Source organism: Aspergillus pseudotamarii, assembly GCF_009193445.1.
Source record: "Aspergillus pseudotamarii strain CBS 117625 unplaced genomic scaffold BDV38scaffold_132, whole genome shotgun sequence".
Classification (NCBI taxonomy): Eukaryota; Fungi; Ascomycota; class Eurotiomycetes; order Eurotiales; family Aspergillaceae; genus Aspergillus; species Aspergillus pseudotamarii.
In genome coordinates this window covers 1-14,179 of record NW_022475146.1, presented here as the reverse complement: position 1 = coordinate 14,179, position 14,179 = coordinate 1, and the positions used below count along the sequence as shown (strand labels likewise).

The following is a 14,179-nucleotide window of genomic DNA, read 5'->3' as shown; positions in this document are numbered from 1 at the left end:
CTTCCCCCTCTCTTCCCTTCTCCCTTTTCCCTGCCCTCTTGTCTCTATGGCTGCCCCTGCGCGACTTTTTTTAGTACTGTCTGTCTGCCATGCGCATAACCTTTCAGCAGCTCCATGTCATTAAATTACAACCCTGACCCATCATCCCTCATCAATACGAAATGGGAAACGGTCTTTCTGGTAAGTTATCCATCCCAATTCGGGGAACGGAGAAAGCAAAATACAAAGTCAGCTAAACACCGTAACAGAGCGAAAGAGATGTCGCCGGCCAAATTCCAATCAACTATATCACAAGCGCTGGCGTATCCGTGACAGCAGCATGCTTTGGCAACAATGTATTCGAGACGCAGTCCGCTGAACAATGTATATCCAATCTATTATCGGTTGGATACCGACGCTTTCTCGTCGACCTGTACTGGTCGGTGGACTCGCGGGCTTGGACGTTTTGTCCAGTGGCCATTCCAAAGAATGTCCCCGTTGTCACTGTTTCTACGACGCCCACAATGACCCCAACTGCAAATGCCAGTGCTGCTCAAAGTACTGCTACCGTCGTTTCCAGTTCATCAGGATGGCCGGTCTATGAGCTAGGCCCCTATCTGTGCTCAGACAACCTCGATCTATCCGGCCTCATCGATGTCTTCCAGGATTACTTCAAAGACACAACGTCTCAGTTGAATGTGTACATCAGATACCTAACGTTCAACCTGCATGTTGCTGCTAGCGCTGCCGCTCCAGAACAGCCTGCATCGAAGGTATCGGGTGATGGACTGCCGTCCTTTTCTGAGCGAGTTGATGTTTTGATGGATAACCGCCTTTTTCACTATATCTACACACCGGCACAGCTGGTCGATGAGCGCAGTAACCTGAACGAGTCGTGGTATGAAGTTGATGATGGGTACAAGCCTATTACCGAATACTTCACTACTTACGAACTCTCGGATGGTACACAAAGTACCCCGGACGGCTGGCCGGGCTCGAAATATGTGCAACTTGCAAAAGAGCGCCGTCTCTTTCTTGAGTATGGCTCTGTGGACCCGCAGCTCGAGGACTACAACTTGTCTGCGGGTAAAAGCGAGGTCATCTTTCCTCCAAAATACCTAGCATCCTTAGTACTCGCGCCTTTGGCCGATGAAGGGGATTTGGATTACGGTTGCCTCTATGACGCAGATGCTTCCCAGGTATCTCAGGTGAACTCCTCTTGGGCGCTCTCAAGTAGCCTGTCTCAGCCTCAAGGCTTGAATGAGACCTATGCCTTGCGTGAATTGTCAGACAGGGTTGTAAATCTAACCGCGTGTGGGTTAACACCAATCCTCAATAGCACCCTATTCAATATGACCGCCGACAAGGCAGTCGCACCATATAAAAATATCTCTCTATCTTCTACGTGGGCATGGGCGGAGGGGGAACCCCAGGGCGCAGATGTGGCCGACAATATCGATTCACCCCAACATGACCGATGCGCGATCATGGACGTGTCACTAGGCGGCCACTGGCGCGTTGCGAACTGTACAGATGTGCGGCGTGTAGCCTGCAGAGTTGCGAACTTACCGTATACCTGGACAATATCCAGTGCTGCACATAGCTACAGCACAGCCTACTGGGAAGCTTGCCCAGAAAACACGACCATGGGAGTTCCTCGCACAAGCCTAGAAAATACCTACCTGTACCGATACCTCCTGACTCAACCAATCAATATCATTGATCCCACCTCTCCAGACCCCGCTATGCGTGAGGTCTGGCTAGACTTCAACTCCCGGGATATTACGTCATGTTGGGTGACTGGTGGGCCTAATGCTAAATGTCCGTATGCGTCGGATCCTAAACAGCTGGAGAAAAAAACAGTGCTGGTGTCTGCTATCGCAGGCATCGTTATTTGCATCATCACCGCACTGACACTATTTGTCAAGTGTAACACCAACAGGCGCAACTCGAGACGAGGCAAGAGAATCATCCATGGATGGGAATATGAAGGTGTCCCTTCGTAGTGGATGAGAATCGATACTAGATCTGATGGTTATATTCTAGCCACACAATTTTGACGTTTGAAAACCGTTCTGTGACATGAAGCTATATTTATTTGATACCCAATGTACCCTTATATTGAGCAATGTATATCAGTGGATTTTTCTTTTTGATTTTTCTTTTTCATCAGGCTGTATATAGTTTTACTGATGAGTGTATATATTTACTATATTCGAGGGTTCCTCGACATCACGTATCACAACTCCCCTTCATAGCTCCGCATAACTCACGAAATTCACAGGATCCTATCAGATATACTCAGTAAACAAAATCACAGTCCACTTCCGGAGCATTTTATTGAGAAAGAAGAATAGCATCAACAGCGACCGGCGTCGCAAGTAAAAACCCGATATACAGCGATATATACAGGAACATGGCATACATGGTATAGCATGGTACGTTTAACACGAACAAGAAGATCAATCATATATAACCAGTTAGCAATTGACAGTGTGGGATATCCTGATTCGTTCATCGCTGTGAGGAATAAAACAGAAAAACGTTTCGCGAATAACGGCATTATTATGGAGATAAAGGTAATGGTTTGAGAGCAAGCAAAAGAAAGGGAAGGAGAGGGTGGTTTGCAAATCAAGGAGAGAAGAAAAGAATAGAAAAGAGGCCGTGATGCTATATGAAGTTCGAAACTGTAAAGCGCTGATGCAGTATGGTATGGTATAAAGCTTTTTGGTTAGACACTGCGGGCTATCAAAGCCGGCAAAGAAGAAAAAGATTCTGGCGTAGTGAGGTATGATGAGAAAGGAAAATAGTGGTATATAGTTAAGAGAGGTCGGTCTTTATATGTATACGCGATGGTCAAGGATTGAGATATGGCTGAACAAAAACAGGAGCGGCCAATGACTTATATACCATTGACGGTCCGTGGATGTCGAGAACCAAGACTTTGGGTTGCTGGTGGAAGAGGCATGTGAGTAGGACGAGGTGCGGCACTGGCCAGGCTTTTCCGACGCAGTCGGCTGCTTTTCGATGGTGGTGGTGATATGCACACACGCGGGTCCGGAAATTGCTCAGCTATCTCAGGAAGCGATGGCTCAATTGGAGAAGGAATTTTTGGTAAAGGACAGTCAGGAGGAGGTAATGCTGGCGGTCCAACTGAAAGTCCAGGCATACTCTTGCGACGGAGCATGGGTCCAGTGGAAGGACGATTTGGGGTGGCTGTGGGAAAAACAGAGACTCTGTGGCGTTGCTGTTCCCGACGAGACGTTTGAAAGCCGGTCTCCGGGGGCGATTGTGGGATTTGGGAATGGGCAGGCTCGTGCTCGATAATGCTAGTGGGTCGCGAGGATTGCGCGGGAGTCGATGTCGCGGCGGCGGCGGCGGCCTTTGAAATGCGCGAAGCATGCTGCAGTTTTGGGTCCATAATTCTAGAATCTCCGAGCGAATCCTCAGAATTGGATATGCGTAAAGACCTCCTCTGAGGGGAATCACGGAAAGGTACGACTTGTTCATGCGATTCACTCATTGCGACACTGCTGATGCTCTTGATCGGAGACTGCGGTGGAGACGGGAAGGCAGAGATAGCGTTAGCCTCGTCTGTGTCGGTTTCGTCTCTGTGAGCGGAGGGAAACCGAGGAATCTGCATCTGACCATGCCCCATTCTCGCTGTAAATCTCTTGCTGAAAGATGGAACACTGAAGTTCGGGGCTGGGGGCGAAGCGCTTCGCAAAATGGGATCAGGCACCATTTGTTGGGGCTGGGAAAGGTCTGAAGTTTCTGCTATTGCTGGTGCATTCGACGGATGCACTGACTCTCGCTTCATCGAGACCGAGAACGTTGGGCTTCTGGGCGGGCCATCTGGTGTAGATAGGACCGTTGAAATAGCGCTGTCATTTGGAGGTGGACTAGCCCCGTTTGCTTCGGGCTTCATTCCCATAGAGTAGAAACGCGTCTGGCCACTGACCGGAGAAGTCACCTCCGTTTGTGTCGTGGACATCGATTCGGAGCGCGACTCGGGAGTCGCCTGCGTAACCAGCGACCGTCGATTAAATGAGATATATGAGCTTCGGCGAGATTGATCACTGAAATCTTTATCATCAACACCGATCACTGATTGAGGATGTAGATATGCTTGGGAGAACCGGTTAGGGTCCTTCTTTACCAACTGTCGGGTGCTGGGTTTAGACTCCAGTTGATGCTCCGTGTCATCGTCGACCGCTTTCTCCGAGACATACTTCTTCCCTCCACGCGCCTCGATCTGAGCCCTGACAGCTAGAAGCCATGAACTCATCTCTTCCGGGGTGTTAAAAACTAGAAGAAGACTCCGGGCTAAACGGCGAGCATGGGAACGATGGAAACCAAAGCGGGAGAATAGATGCCGATGCGTGTCGGTTGAGGCAGCGTTATTTTCATCGTTCAATTGGGAAATTTGCAAAACCCAATGCTTGCCCGGGATCGCATCGCTCGCAAATGCTACAGACTTGGGACCTAGCTGCAACATCTTCTCCGGCAGCCTATCATACTTTCCGCTACCAGAATACTGCAAGATATATCCAGTTGTGACCAATACATAAATCTTTGGAGACCAGTCAGTCTTGCCGATAGTCTCAGACAAGGAGCGCATGTGCTTCTTCTTCTCTTTGGCCTCCTTCTTCCGAGCCGCTGGATTGTCTGCCTGGGATGATTCGTTCGGAGTGCTGCTTTTTTTCGCAGAAGACGTGGCCTGGATCCGCAAAATAGATTCCGCAGATAGAGAAGGGGTCGGGAGATTATCATGTTTAATTGCCTGTGGGTAGGCTTGAAAAAGCGGGGGAGGTTTCCAGCCTATCTCACCCGCCGCTGGCTTATCCTCGTTAGTTTTCTGGCGAGATTTTGAGGGCTTGGACCGATGAGGATCCGCTATAGGTGAAGTCACAACTGTCGGCGTGGAGAACGCTGTTTTAGGTGTAGCTAGTGTTGGTGAAAGCGTGGCAGCGAGGTCTGGGGCAGCCTGTGCCGCAGGGTCCTGCGTTTCCTCGATTTCAGAAAGCTTAGAGTCAGTGCTCTCTTTGTGGGGTAGTTTTTCACGGCTGAAGATGCTACGCAGGCCGGATTTAGAGGACTGCCGCTTGACTGGGGTCTGCAATGGAACGCGCTCGCCTGCCTCGGCATCATTCTGATACTCCTCCGGCCGTGGCCGATTAGGACGAGTTGCTACCACAGTCGGCCGGGCACTTGGGCGGCTGAAGTTGGTTTGTAACGGGGCTAGGGTTTGGCCTCTGCGCTCGCTGACCGATGATTTAGGGGGCTCAGTGTTCACTGTCATTCTGCTGTCTTCGGTTGACAGCTATCTTTGTTTCGTGGGCCCTAGGACTGGTTGGGTCTCATGCGAATCGAGATGTGCTATTGTCCTCGTGTCATGGGCTCCAATATAGCCGAACCACTATTGAGCTGAGGGAGGCGATTAGTGGAAAGTGTACGATTGGCGCAAACAATGTGTAGTTGAACGAATGACGAATTGAGCAGAAAGTGCGGTCCCAAGTAGGTCTTCTTTCTCCACAAAAGACGGTGGGATAATGGGCATTGCAGTATCGGATGGACCCACGGTGTCTACTAAATAGCGCATTGATCACCAATTGAGGAGAGTCGAAGAGAGGTGATATCAAATGGGAGTTGAAATATCAATTCCGAGGCAATAATGATCGTCTGGCGGCCTGAAATCGTGTCGTAATAAATAAATGAAGGAAATTGAGTTGGGGTCGCTACAATAAATCAATGGGCGATATGACTACTCTATCGACTGTACCGAAGCCATGGTCCTCCAAAGCGCTCTAATTCTGGTAAGTGAGTGTTAAAAAAGCAAGATGGGGAGGGTAGAGTGTGGAAGGGGAGAAGAGAAAGAGATCTTGTCGAAAAGGCCGGGTCTGGATGGGCGATGAGATTCCAGCCGCAACGGAGTCATGACCAAATTTTTTTTTTTATTTTTTCCTTTGTGTTAAAATTAAACCGGACGTACCAATGCACACTAGTCTGTGGCTAAGGAAGCTCCTGCCTTAGTCGCGGCGGTGATAGTGTAGGCGATGAGTAAACCTGAAACGGATGAGTCTCGCGGTAGTGGAGAGAGGATGCGTTCTGAGACAAGAGGATTGAAAATGAAGCACAGATTTCATTGCGATCTGAATTTCTGATCGGGCGCGTAGTTCAGCATTGAGTCCATGCCAAAACGTCTTCGACCAAGATGACGAAACCCTCGGCCCTCCGTACGGAGTAAGTATTCTCCCAAGTCCCAACACATTGAAAGATGAGAGAATACCCCTGAAATTCAGCCCCTCCAAGGTCTCCACCTTGGGTAACGGTTTTCCGCTGATTGGGCCGACGTTAGTGGAAATGGGAATGGAATCATCGCTAGCTGGTTAGTTAAACGATAGTAAGCCTGGACACACAGTTTCACGGTCGATCGCTGTCAAAGTAGGGCCCCGTGTGGCGTACCTGTAGATCTCGACCACAATATCTTACTCTCACAATTGGGAGGAGTTTCAACTCGTATTGCCTCGAAGGAGGAATCGAGAATTTTCCTAATTTTTTTGTTGATAAGCTTGGCTTTTTCTTCTTTTTGGGTTCTCAACCTTATTTGTCACGCGGGCACGAGACCCGCGTTTATGCACGTCAAAAAAGGTTTGTGCGGCTGACTAATTATTAGTTTTCCCCTTAATTAACACAAGTCAACCCTTACCGTTTTGGTCCTGGAGTCGGTAAACCCCAATCTGACCTAGTGGTATAAAAGTCGTTAAGACTTAAACAGGTCTAATAAGATGAACATCTTATAGTCTCTCGGTCCGCGTTTTTAACTCGGGTTCCTCGGTTCCGCTTTGTGGGGGAGTTGGGGAACGAAAGATAGACAAGTGGATGTTATACCCGCAACATCTTTTACGTATACTTATGCATTGCCTCAATCGTATAATTCCAACATAAAACGCAAAAGAAAAAGACAGGATCATCTGTAGTGATATCGCAGTGATTCATCCAAAATTGATTCCTCACATACTCACACCGCACATACTTCCTCTTTTGTGACCTCCTCGTACGTGTCGTATATATATTACCAATTTGGTGGATTGCCGGTAGAAATACCTACACATAGCTCTCGTATACCTTTGCCCTCTTTAAGAAGTCACTCTAGAAGTTAGAACTCTATAAGAACGCCTTGTTTTCATTGCGATAGGCCCCAAATTTGCCTCTTTCTTTCTGTGAATGCTCGGTTGACCTTTGTTGATCTAGGACCTCTTCCAGCAATGTACTAACAATAGTATTGAGCCCCCTGAATTTTTTGATTACTTCAACAGTGCCATGAGACGTATCATCTCAGATGTTGCTCATAGGAATTATTTCCCATAGAAGCTCAAATTTCAAGGGTCAATTACGCCCAAAATAAAAAAGCCCTGAGGTATAGAGATCGTCAAGAACATGTACTAACCCCCAGAGCCGGCACGCGAGCGACAAATACTTGAAGATCTGGCATCAGCTGCTTACCCAGGCTACATCTTAGGCTGCCCTGCTATTGACCAATTACTTTCCCTCACTAGAATCAATGTATGTCGCGCCTTTATGAATAACATCAGTCTGCTGGGACTGGTAATGGATGGCCTTTGTGAGGCAGACGTTGTCTCGCCTTTCAACCAAGCAGGACCGACGTCACCCATGGCTAGATTTCTTTCCTGATCCTCGAGCTCGAGATAACCTTATCCGTGCACAGAAACGCTACGATGAAGATTAACTCTGTTCAGATATACTGGGATTCTGGGACCCAAACGCAACTGACAATATGCTGCTGGTCTGGGGCGAACCATCCGATTTGCGAAAATTGGGAAGTGACCGCAAGCTTTATAAAGATATCGGGGTGGGCCATTCATGACTACCCAGAGATTCTGCAGTATACCAATAATTGGGGAGCTCAAAGAGGGGAGAATCTCATCTTTCGCTATCTATACAAGGGCCGCTGTATATGTATGCTTCAACGCGTAGCAGGAGAGGCATTGAGTCCTAACTCATAGCAACACCAGCATATCCGAAACCACTATCTAGCACAATAGTACCCTTTCAAACTACGAGATATCTTCTTGCACCCTTACCTTCGAAAACCGGTCACGTGAGCCAGCCCTAAAAGCGGCAAGCCTCCATAAACCCGGAGGTGGTCCGTCCACCGGCAGAATAAAGCGAAGCAACAGCTAAGCTAGCTCTCTATACAATTGTCCGCCAGTTCATCAATCTCCACAACAAACATGAACACCGTGTCTAGGGCGCTACAACGCCCCAGTCGATCACTGACATCGCAACTCCGTCGATCGATCCGCCAATATCACCAGCGAGCTTTCCCGTCTTCCTCCGCCTCAATCGCCACTTCTCATCATACTCTCCGCTCCGGATCGCCATCTCTTTCCCGCACATCCAACTATCCTTCACCTTCGCAAGCGCACCGAACTTTCTCGCACAGCTCGACAACAATGGCCGCAGTACCCAAATTTGCCCGAGGCATAGACGGAAGCAAATTGCAACCGGAGCTGGACTCATTACTGGAACAAGGGTGGGCGTTGGATCAGGATGGAATGGGCGTGAAGAAGACATACTACTTCAAGACATATTTTAAAGCGGTGGTATGTTCATTTCTCCTCTTTCTTTCCCCAGCAAACTTCTACTTGAATATCTATACCCACTACTTTCTTTACTCTGTCTATCATACGTCCAAAGCTAATAAAGCGAAACAACAGAGCTTCGTTAACGTCGTCGCATCGCAAAGCGCAGCGAAGAAACACCACCCAACCATCACAGTCGTGAGTGCCCCGACTCAAACGGAACCAAAACAATCCTAACAAGGTATAATTCTTTACAAACAGAGAATCGGCTCCGTCGACATCCACTGGACCACGCACCAACCCCGCGGTCTAACCGATAAGGATCTGATGATGGCGCAACACTGCGACGAGGCGGCGGAATTAATGGGCGCTGTGCAAAAGGAAGAGGGCAAGAAATGCGGACCTTCTTCTCCGACTCCCTCTCCCCCAGGATTATAGGCGCAAACGGAAGATATAAAATAATCAATCGTGTATATGTATATCCATGGTCAACTAAGAATATCCTTCAGTGTAGGTTTGATGTATAACTGCATTCGAGTAAACGAAAACAAATTTGCCGAGACAACACAGCACGGCGCAGTGTCATGGCCATATGAGAGTCTCGACCCGTCCATTCCTGAGTACCTCAAACTTCAATGATCAAACAACCAGGATCACATGCCCACGCCAAAGAATCCTTCACAACAATCTAGACTCCCAAAGAACCCTTCATCAACTCCCAGATCCAAACATTCCTATTCCTAGCTCCTCAAGAATGATGCCCTCCCTCCTACCTACCCAGCCATCTAAGGTACAGTACATATGTTCATCCATAGCAGATCATAACATAACATAACAGAGACCGCCCAAACAATACCAATAACCAATCCTCCAAGTACCAATCCCCAAGGCCAACCAAAAGTACCAGATAAGCAGATCAGATAAACAAACGAACAAGTCAATGAGGTCATAGGCATGAAGTCATGACCCCACCAGGTACCCCGGATACTCCCCGTTACTACTCAACCTCATCTACCCGAAACGGCCAGCAACGTTAAGCTTATCTAGGTAGTATCGGGAGGACGAGTCTAGGTCTCATAGGTGGGCTACACGCGAGTCAGGAATAGAGTTCCGGAGGGTGGTACCGGACCCCTGTGGTACCTTGTTCGGTTGGAACGGAGCTGTGGAGATATACGAGAAAGAACTCAACTCGAACGGTTCCCTGATCCGTCGATTTCGGCAGGATCATGGAGTCATACCTTGATAGACGCATTGAGTATGAGAGCGATCTGTGGGGGTGGGACCTCACAGATCGGTACCAATATCCTCCTCCCTTCACCCCGCAGGGCACATGTGGAATGGATCCTTATCATCCTGTATAACATCCTCCCGTAGGTATCTACGTCCCGCGGAGGGTTACATTGACATGACACGAAATGGTCAGTGGCACTCCAATCATAAATTTACCTACGAAGATCGATAAGCAACGTCTGTAAGCGTTTGAATTTGTATTATCCTACAGCATCTTCGACACATTGCCGGAAGCAGCACTTCTTGAACAAACCGTGGTTGGGAATCAAAATGCAATACATACACAAGAACCAAAGAATGGAAAAACAGAGGCTTGGGAAATAAAAGATTAAACAAGAAATTAAAGCCTATTGACGTGCAATCAGGCGTACGGTCGCTTGAACGCCCGTTTTCCAACGCAGATGCACCCGTTCGTGATACCTCAACGTACATACATCTGAACCCGTCCAGTAGAATTTCCATGAACGAGAAACCAAAAAGACACCATAGAAACAAGAAGTAGAAAGAGAAAAACAAAAACAAATTTTGAGAAGATCCGCTACCTTGCCAGTCCACAAAAGGACCCTAGACGTAACTAAGACAAGGGTCACCGCATGTCGGCCATGGGCGGAAAGTAACCTTCGTCAATCGTTTCCGTAACATCGTCATCATACAACTCAATCAGCCCCAGGCCAATGTTGTAGAGATGTCGAGACGTGCTCATCTATTGATTAACACTGTTCCGGCGGGAGTTGACGCGGGAATTCACACGAGAGTTAGCATGCGAAGCAGGGCGGGATCCAATATAGCTGCCCTGACGGCTCCCAAGATTTTGACGGATGCGCAAGTTCTGCTGGGACCGAGCAAATGAGTTCGCCCGGGACCCAGAGGGGATCTTAGAAAGCCGGCGCCCGTGGGTTTGCAGCTCGACGCGGGCATCGGACAATTGCTGGGCAAAGGGCGAGCGCTTGCGCAGTGTCGGTCCGTACCAATAGATCACATATACTGCAATAACAAGCACGAATGAGATACAGAATAGAATTGTAGACGCGTACTCCAGATGGTACTTTCCGCCAATATCTGAACACTCTTGGTTAGCGCTTGCTGTATTCCAGCCAATTCCCGTCTGTCACTTACTCTGGTAAAATGGAGTAGCAGGGATGGTAAGGACACCAGCGAGAAAGTCTCTCGCCCATCCATTTCCACCCGTCGCAGAGGCCGAGTACGGACCGTATGCGCAGACCATGTAGTCGATAGTAGCCATGTAGATACTATAGTTAGCAATACCGACGATTGCCGAGAAAACCATAGTTCCAATCCAGTGTGTCTGCGGCAGACTGGTCCATGCGAAGCCAATCAAACCAATGGGCAGGCACGGCGCAGTATACAACAGCCACCAAAGTCGGGATTCGTATTGGGTATGCTCGTCATCTGGCCGCATCCGCCGTTCGTAAGTATTTCTCCGGATCGCAGGGACAAAGGAAGCCCAGGCGATGAAATAACCCACGAGAATCGGAAGGAACGAGAGACCCAAAGCAACGGTGCTGAAGTTCCATTGCGCATACACAAGACCGAATGATTGAATAAACATGAAGATCAGGGCATCACTGAAACCACTCAAAAGAGAGAGACAGAGGACGATCGGCTCGGTCAAGAACATCTTGAACGGACGGACCCAGGTGACCAGAATTTCTCTCATGGAGAAACGCTCCCTGTAGGGGATGAGCTCGTTTGGTCCATAGATGTTAGGATTTTCGCCGCTCTCTCTCTTCTTCTTGGCAATCCTGTCCATCAGAATAGTAGTCCGGGTCTCGGGCACGAGAAAAAAATGGGCAATCTGGACAAATCCTCCAAAGATGAGCTGGATCCAGATGTTCCAGCGCCACGGCAGGTATGCTTCAACAAAGCCACCCACAACTGGTCCAAGTACCGATCCACCAACCGAGGAGAAGACCACACAGGCTACAGCGTATTGCTGGTCATCGGCTTCCCACAAATCCGCAATCATACCGAGAGTGACCGACCCTCCAGCGGAGCTGAGACCACCTAGCGCACGGCCAACCATGATAGAGGCGAAATTAGGGGCGAGAGCAACAGGCAGTTGCCAAATATTAACTAGGAACAAACTCGCCTGGAGAATCGGTTTGCGACCTAGTTCCTCGCTCCACGGAGCCCATAGCTCACAACCAAACGCATAGAGCACAAGGAAGATCATCGCCCCACAACGAGCAGCCTGCATGCTCACGCCAAATTCCTCCGAAATGCCGCCAAGCGCATTGGAATACAAACTGGTATTGAAATTCATGGAGACCTGGACAAGAAAGATGACTGAGATGATCATCCATTTTCTCCAACTTGGGAAAGAGTAGCCTAGCTGATCGTAGCAATCTTCTTCTGTCAACTCAATCTTCCCTCCGTCCAAGGCGGTGTTTTCCAGCTGATGGAAGGTAGTTCCAGCTGCCGCAGGATCATTTGCCAAACCCAGCTGGGGTTTATGCAGGGGCGGCTCAGCCTCTTTTTCACCGAGCTCGAATCCTCCGTCGGCCTGAGACGAAGAAGAAGCCCCCGACTCATGGAGCTTCTCGTCCCTGTTTATGGCCTGGTCCGAAAGAGGGGCCATATTTGATCCTATAAGTCGTTGGTTAGAAACTCAGGGGGAGAGAGATGGAGGACAAAAGCTTAGTATCCTGGATAGATGGAAGTTGAAATCAAGTGAGGGAGTTCATAGACCATAAGAGTGATAACTGAAGATGTATGGAGAAAGTAAGACTTACAGGGTAGGCAATGGTGATCTCCCCAATGCAGTAACAGGTAATATGTAGGTAGGTAGAAGTGTTTGGAAGTGAAGGTAAGTGGAGGTAAGTGGAGGGTGTACCACAATGAAGATAGGAAATATAGATGTATGAAAACAGAGGGGAAGAGAGTGGTTGAAGTAGGAAAGAGAAGTTGAAGAGGTGGGAGGAGAGGAGAGGATATAGAAATAAGAAAAAAAAAAAAATAAAAGTGAAAAAAAAAGACCGAGAGTGAGAAAGCAGTGACTGGAAAAGGCAAAGACGCAGCCAAACCGTGCTTTGCTGCTCAATCAGGTAGTCACCCAGAAAGGGAAAGTATGGGGAACAGGCCTAAGGAACCAAGTGGAAATACTACCTCAACCTAAACTTACCAGATAGAAAGTATTATATGTACCTCGCGCTGGTTGTTGGGTCCATATATCTATCCTTGTCTTTTTCATTTTATTAATTTCTTTTTTTTTATATACCTACGCAACCAATAAAATTATAACCTGTGAGAGGGAATTTGTTACATGCAGGTAAGAGAAAGACACGAAATGAGAGCGTTTCCTCTGAGCACACTCGTTTTCTACTTTATTTTATTTTTATTTTTATTCTATTTTCCACCCCCCTCTTTTTTGAAAATTCGATCATCCACTGATTTCATGGCCCAAATTCGTCTTTCAACGGGAAACTGGACCGCATGGGTCATGCATCAAGGAAGAACCTCCTTGGCTCTGGTTGGCCCATGGTTGCAGGCCAGGACCGAATCAGGAAGACGGGCTGCATTCCACTTGGACTCCAATGTCATCCACTTGCCACGCCGGCCGAAGTCTGTCGTCCAGCTGCGAGATCTGACTTCCCCCGGACATTGCACTAGTCGGAGGCGGATAGTCCCCCCTACATCATGGGCGCATAGTCTGACTGGCGGCCAACAACGACCGTCCCCACGGGTATGGTAATAACATCCCGCAACAGGGTAAAAAGGCAGGCTGGTGGTTTTGGTACCTCCACCTTAGTGCGGATGGGGGTATCCAGCAACCATTACTGGAAGCGTTCTGGGCCGGGGGAGTCGAGGAATGCCCGCTTCGGGAAAGAAGAACAAAAAGTCGCACGGGATTGTGAAAGTCCCACACAGTATTACTTATGCAGGCTATACGAACCGCAATACTCAATCTCCATAGTATTTTTATGATTAAGATTCTGCGGGATTTAATTATAGATACTCTAAGGTAAGCCATAAGAGATTATTGCTGAACGCTATGGGACAAGGTTGTTATCCAGGAGATTAGGGTTGGGTTCGTCGTGACCCGATGCAAGGGAGTCGGCATCAGCGACCACGAGTTGCGTGGCTTCCCGATGGGCGGTCGGTATTAAACCGAGTTTATGTATTTTGGGGATCGGGATGATAAGCAACCATGAAAAAGTATTTGGTAATACTTCGTATTTGATGGAGAGAATTTTCTGTTCATTACATTGCATTGAGCAAGATGAATGGAGTCATTCTCTGTAATGAAGGTCCACTCATTGGGCCCAGTTTTTTTTTTTTTTTTT

General features: G+C 48.3%; 4 protein-coding genes across 4 annotated transcripts; 2 read left to right on the top strand and 2 right to left on the bottom strand.

The window, feature by feature from the left end:
• Positions 1-114: 114 nt before the first annotated feature.
• On the top strand, positions 115-1,985 carry BDV38DRAFT_276328 (Lectin C-type domain protein; the record flags this gene model as incomplete). The annotated part of the gene is made up of 2 exons (XM_032058199.1): positions 115-180; positions 249-1,985. 2 exons carry the CDS (start codon positions 115-117, stop codon positions 1,983-1,985), a joined length of 1,803 nt encoding a protein of 600 aa, XP_031907044.1.
• Positions 1,986-2,711: 726 nt separating this feature from the next.
• On the bottom strand, positions 2,712-6,010 carry BDV38DRAFT_37219 (peptidase family M20/M25/M40 protein). Its single transcript, XM_032063244.1, has 2 exons — positions 5,972-6,010; positions 2,712-5,786 (listed from the first exon to the last, which is right to left on the bottom strand). The coding sequence occupies exon 2, from the start codon at positions 5,279-5,281 to the stop codon at positions 2,882-2,884; it is 2,400 nt and encodes a 799-aa protein (XP_031907043.1). The 5' UTR covers positions 5,282-5,786; positions 5,972-6,010; the 3' UTR covers positions 2,712-2,881.
• Positions 6,011-8,188: 2,178 nt separating this feature from the next.
• Positions 8,189-9,033, top strand: BDV38DRAFT_265625 (4a-hydroxytetrahydrobiopterin dehydratase). The gene is made up of 3 exons (XM_032056376.1): positions 8,189-8,606; positions 8,721-8,783; positions 8,847-9,033. The coding sequence occupies exons 1-3, from the start codon at positions 8,235-8,237 to the stop codon at positions 9,021-9,023; spliced, it is 612 nt and encodes a 203-aa protein (XP_031907042.1). The 5' UTR covers positions 8,189-8,234; the 3' UTR covers positions 9,024-9,033.
• Positions 9,034-10,013: 980 nt separating this feature from the next.
• Positions 10,014-12,847, bottom strand: BDV38DRAFT_265622 (putative MFS multidrug transporter). Its single transcript, XM_032056375.1, has 2 exons — positions 10,992-12,847; positions 10,014-10,934 (listed from the first exon to the last, which is right to left on the bottom strand). The coding sequence occupies exons 1-2, from the start codon at positions 12,472-12,474 to the stop codon at positions 10,579-10,581; spliced, it is 1,839 nt and encodes a 612-aa protein (XP_031907041.1). The 5' UTR covers positions 12,475-12,847; the 3' UTR covers positions 10,014-10,578.
• Between the last annotated feature and the right edge of the window lie 1,332 nt (positions 12,848-14,179).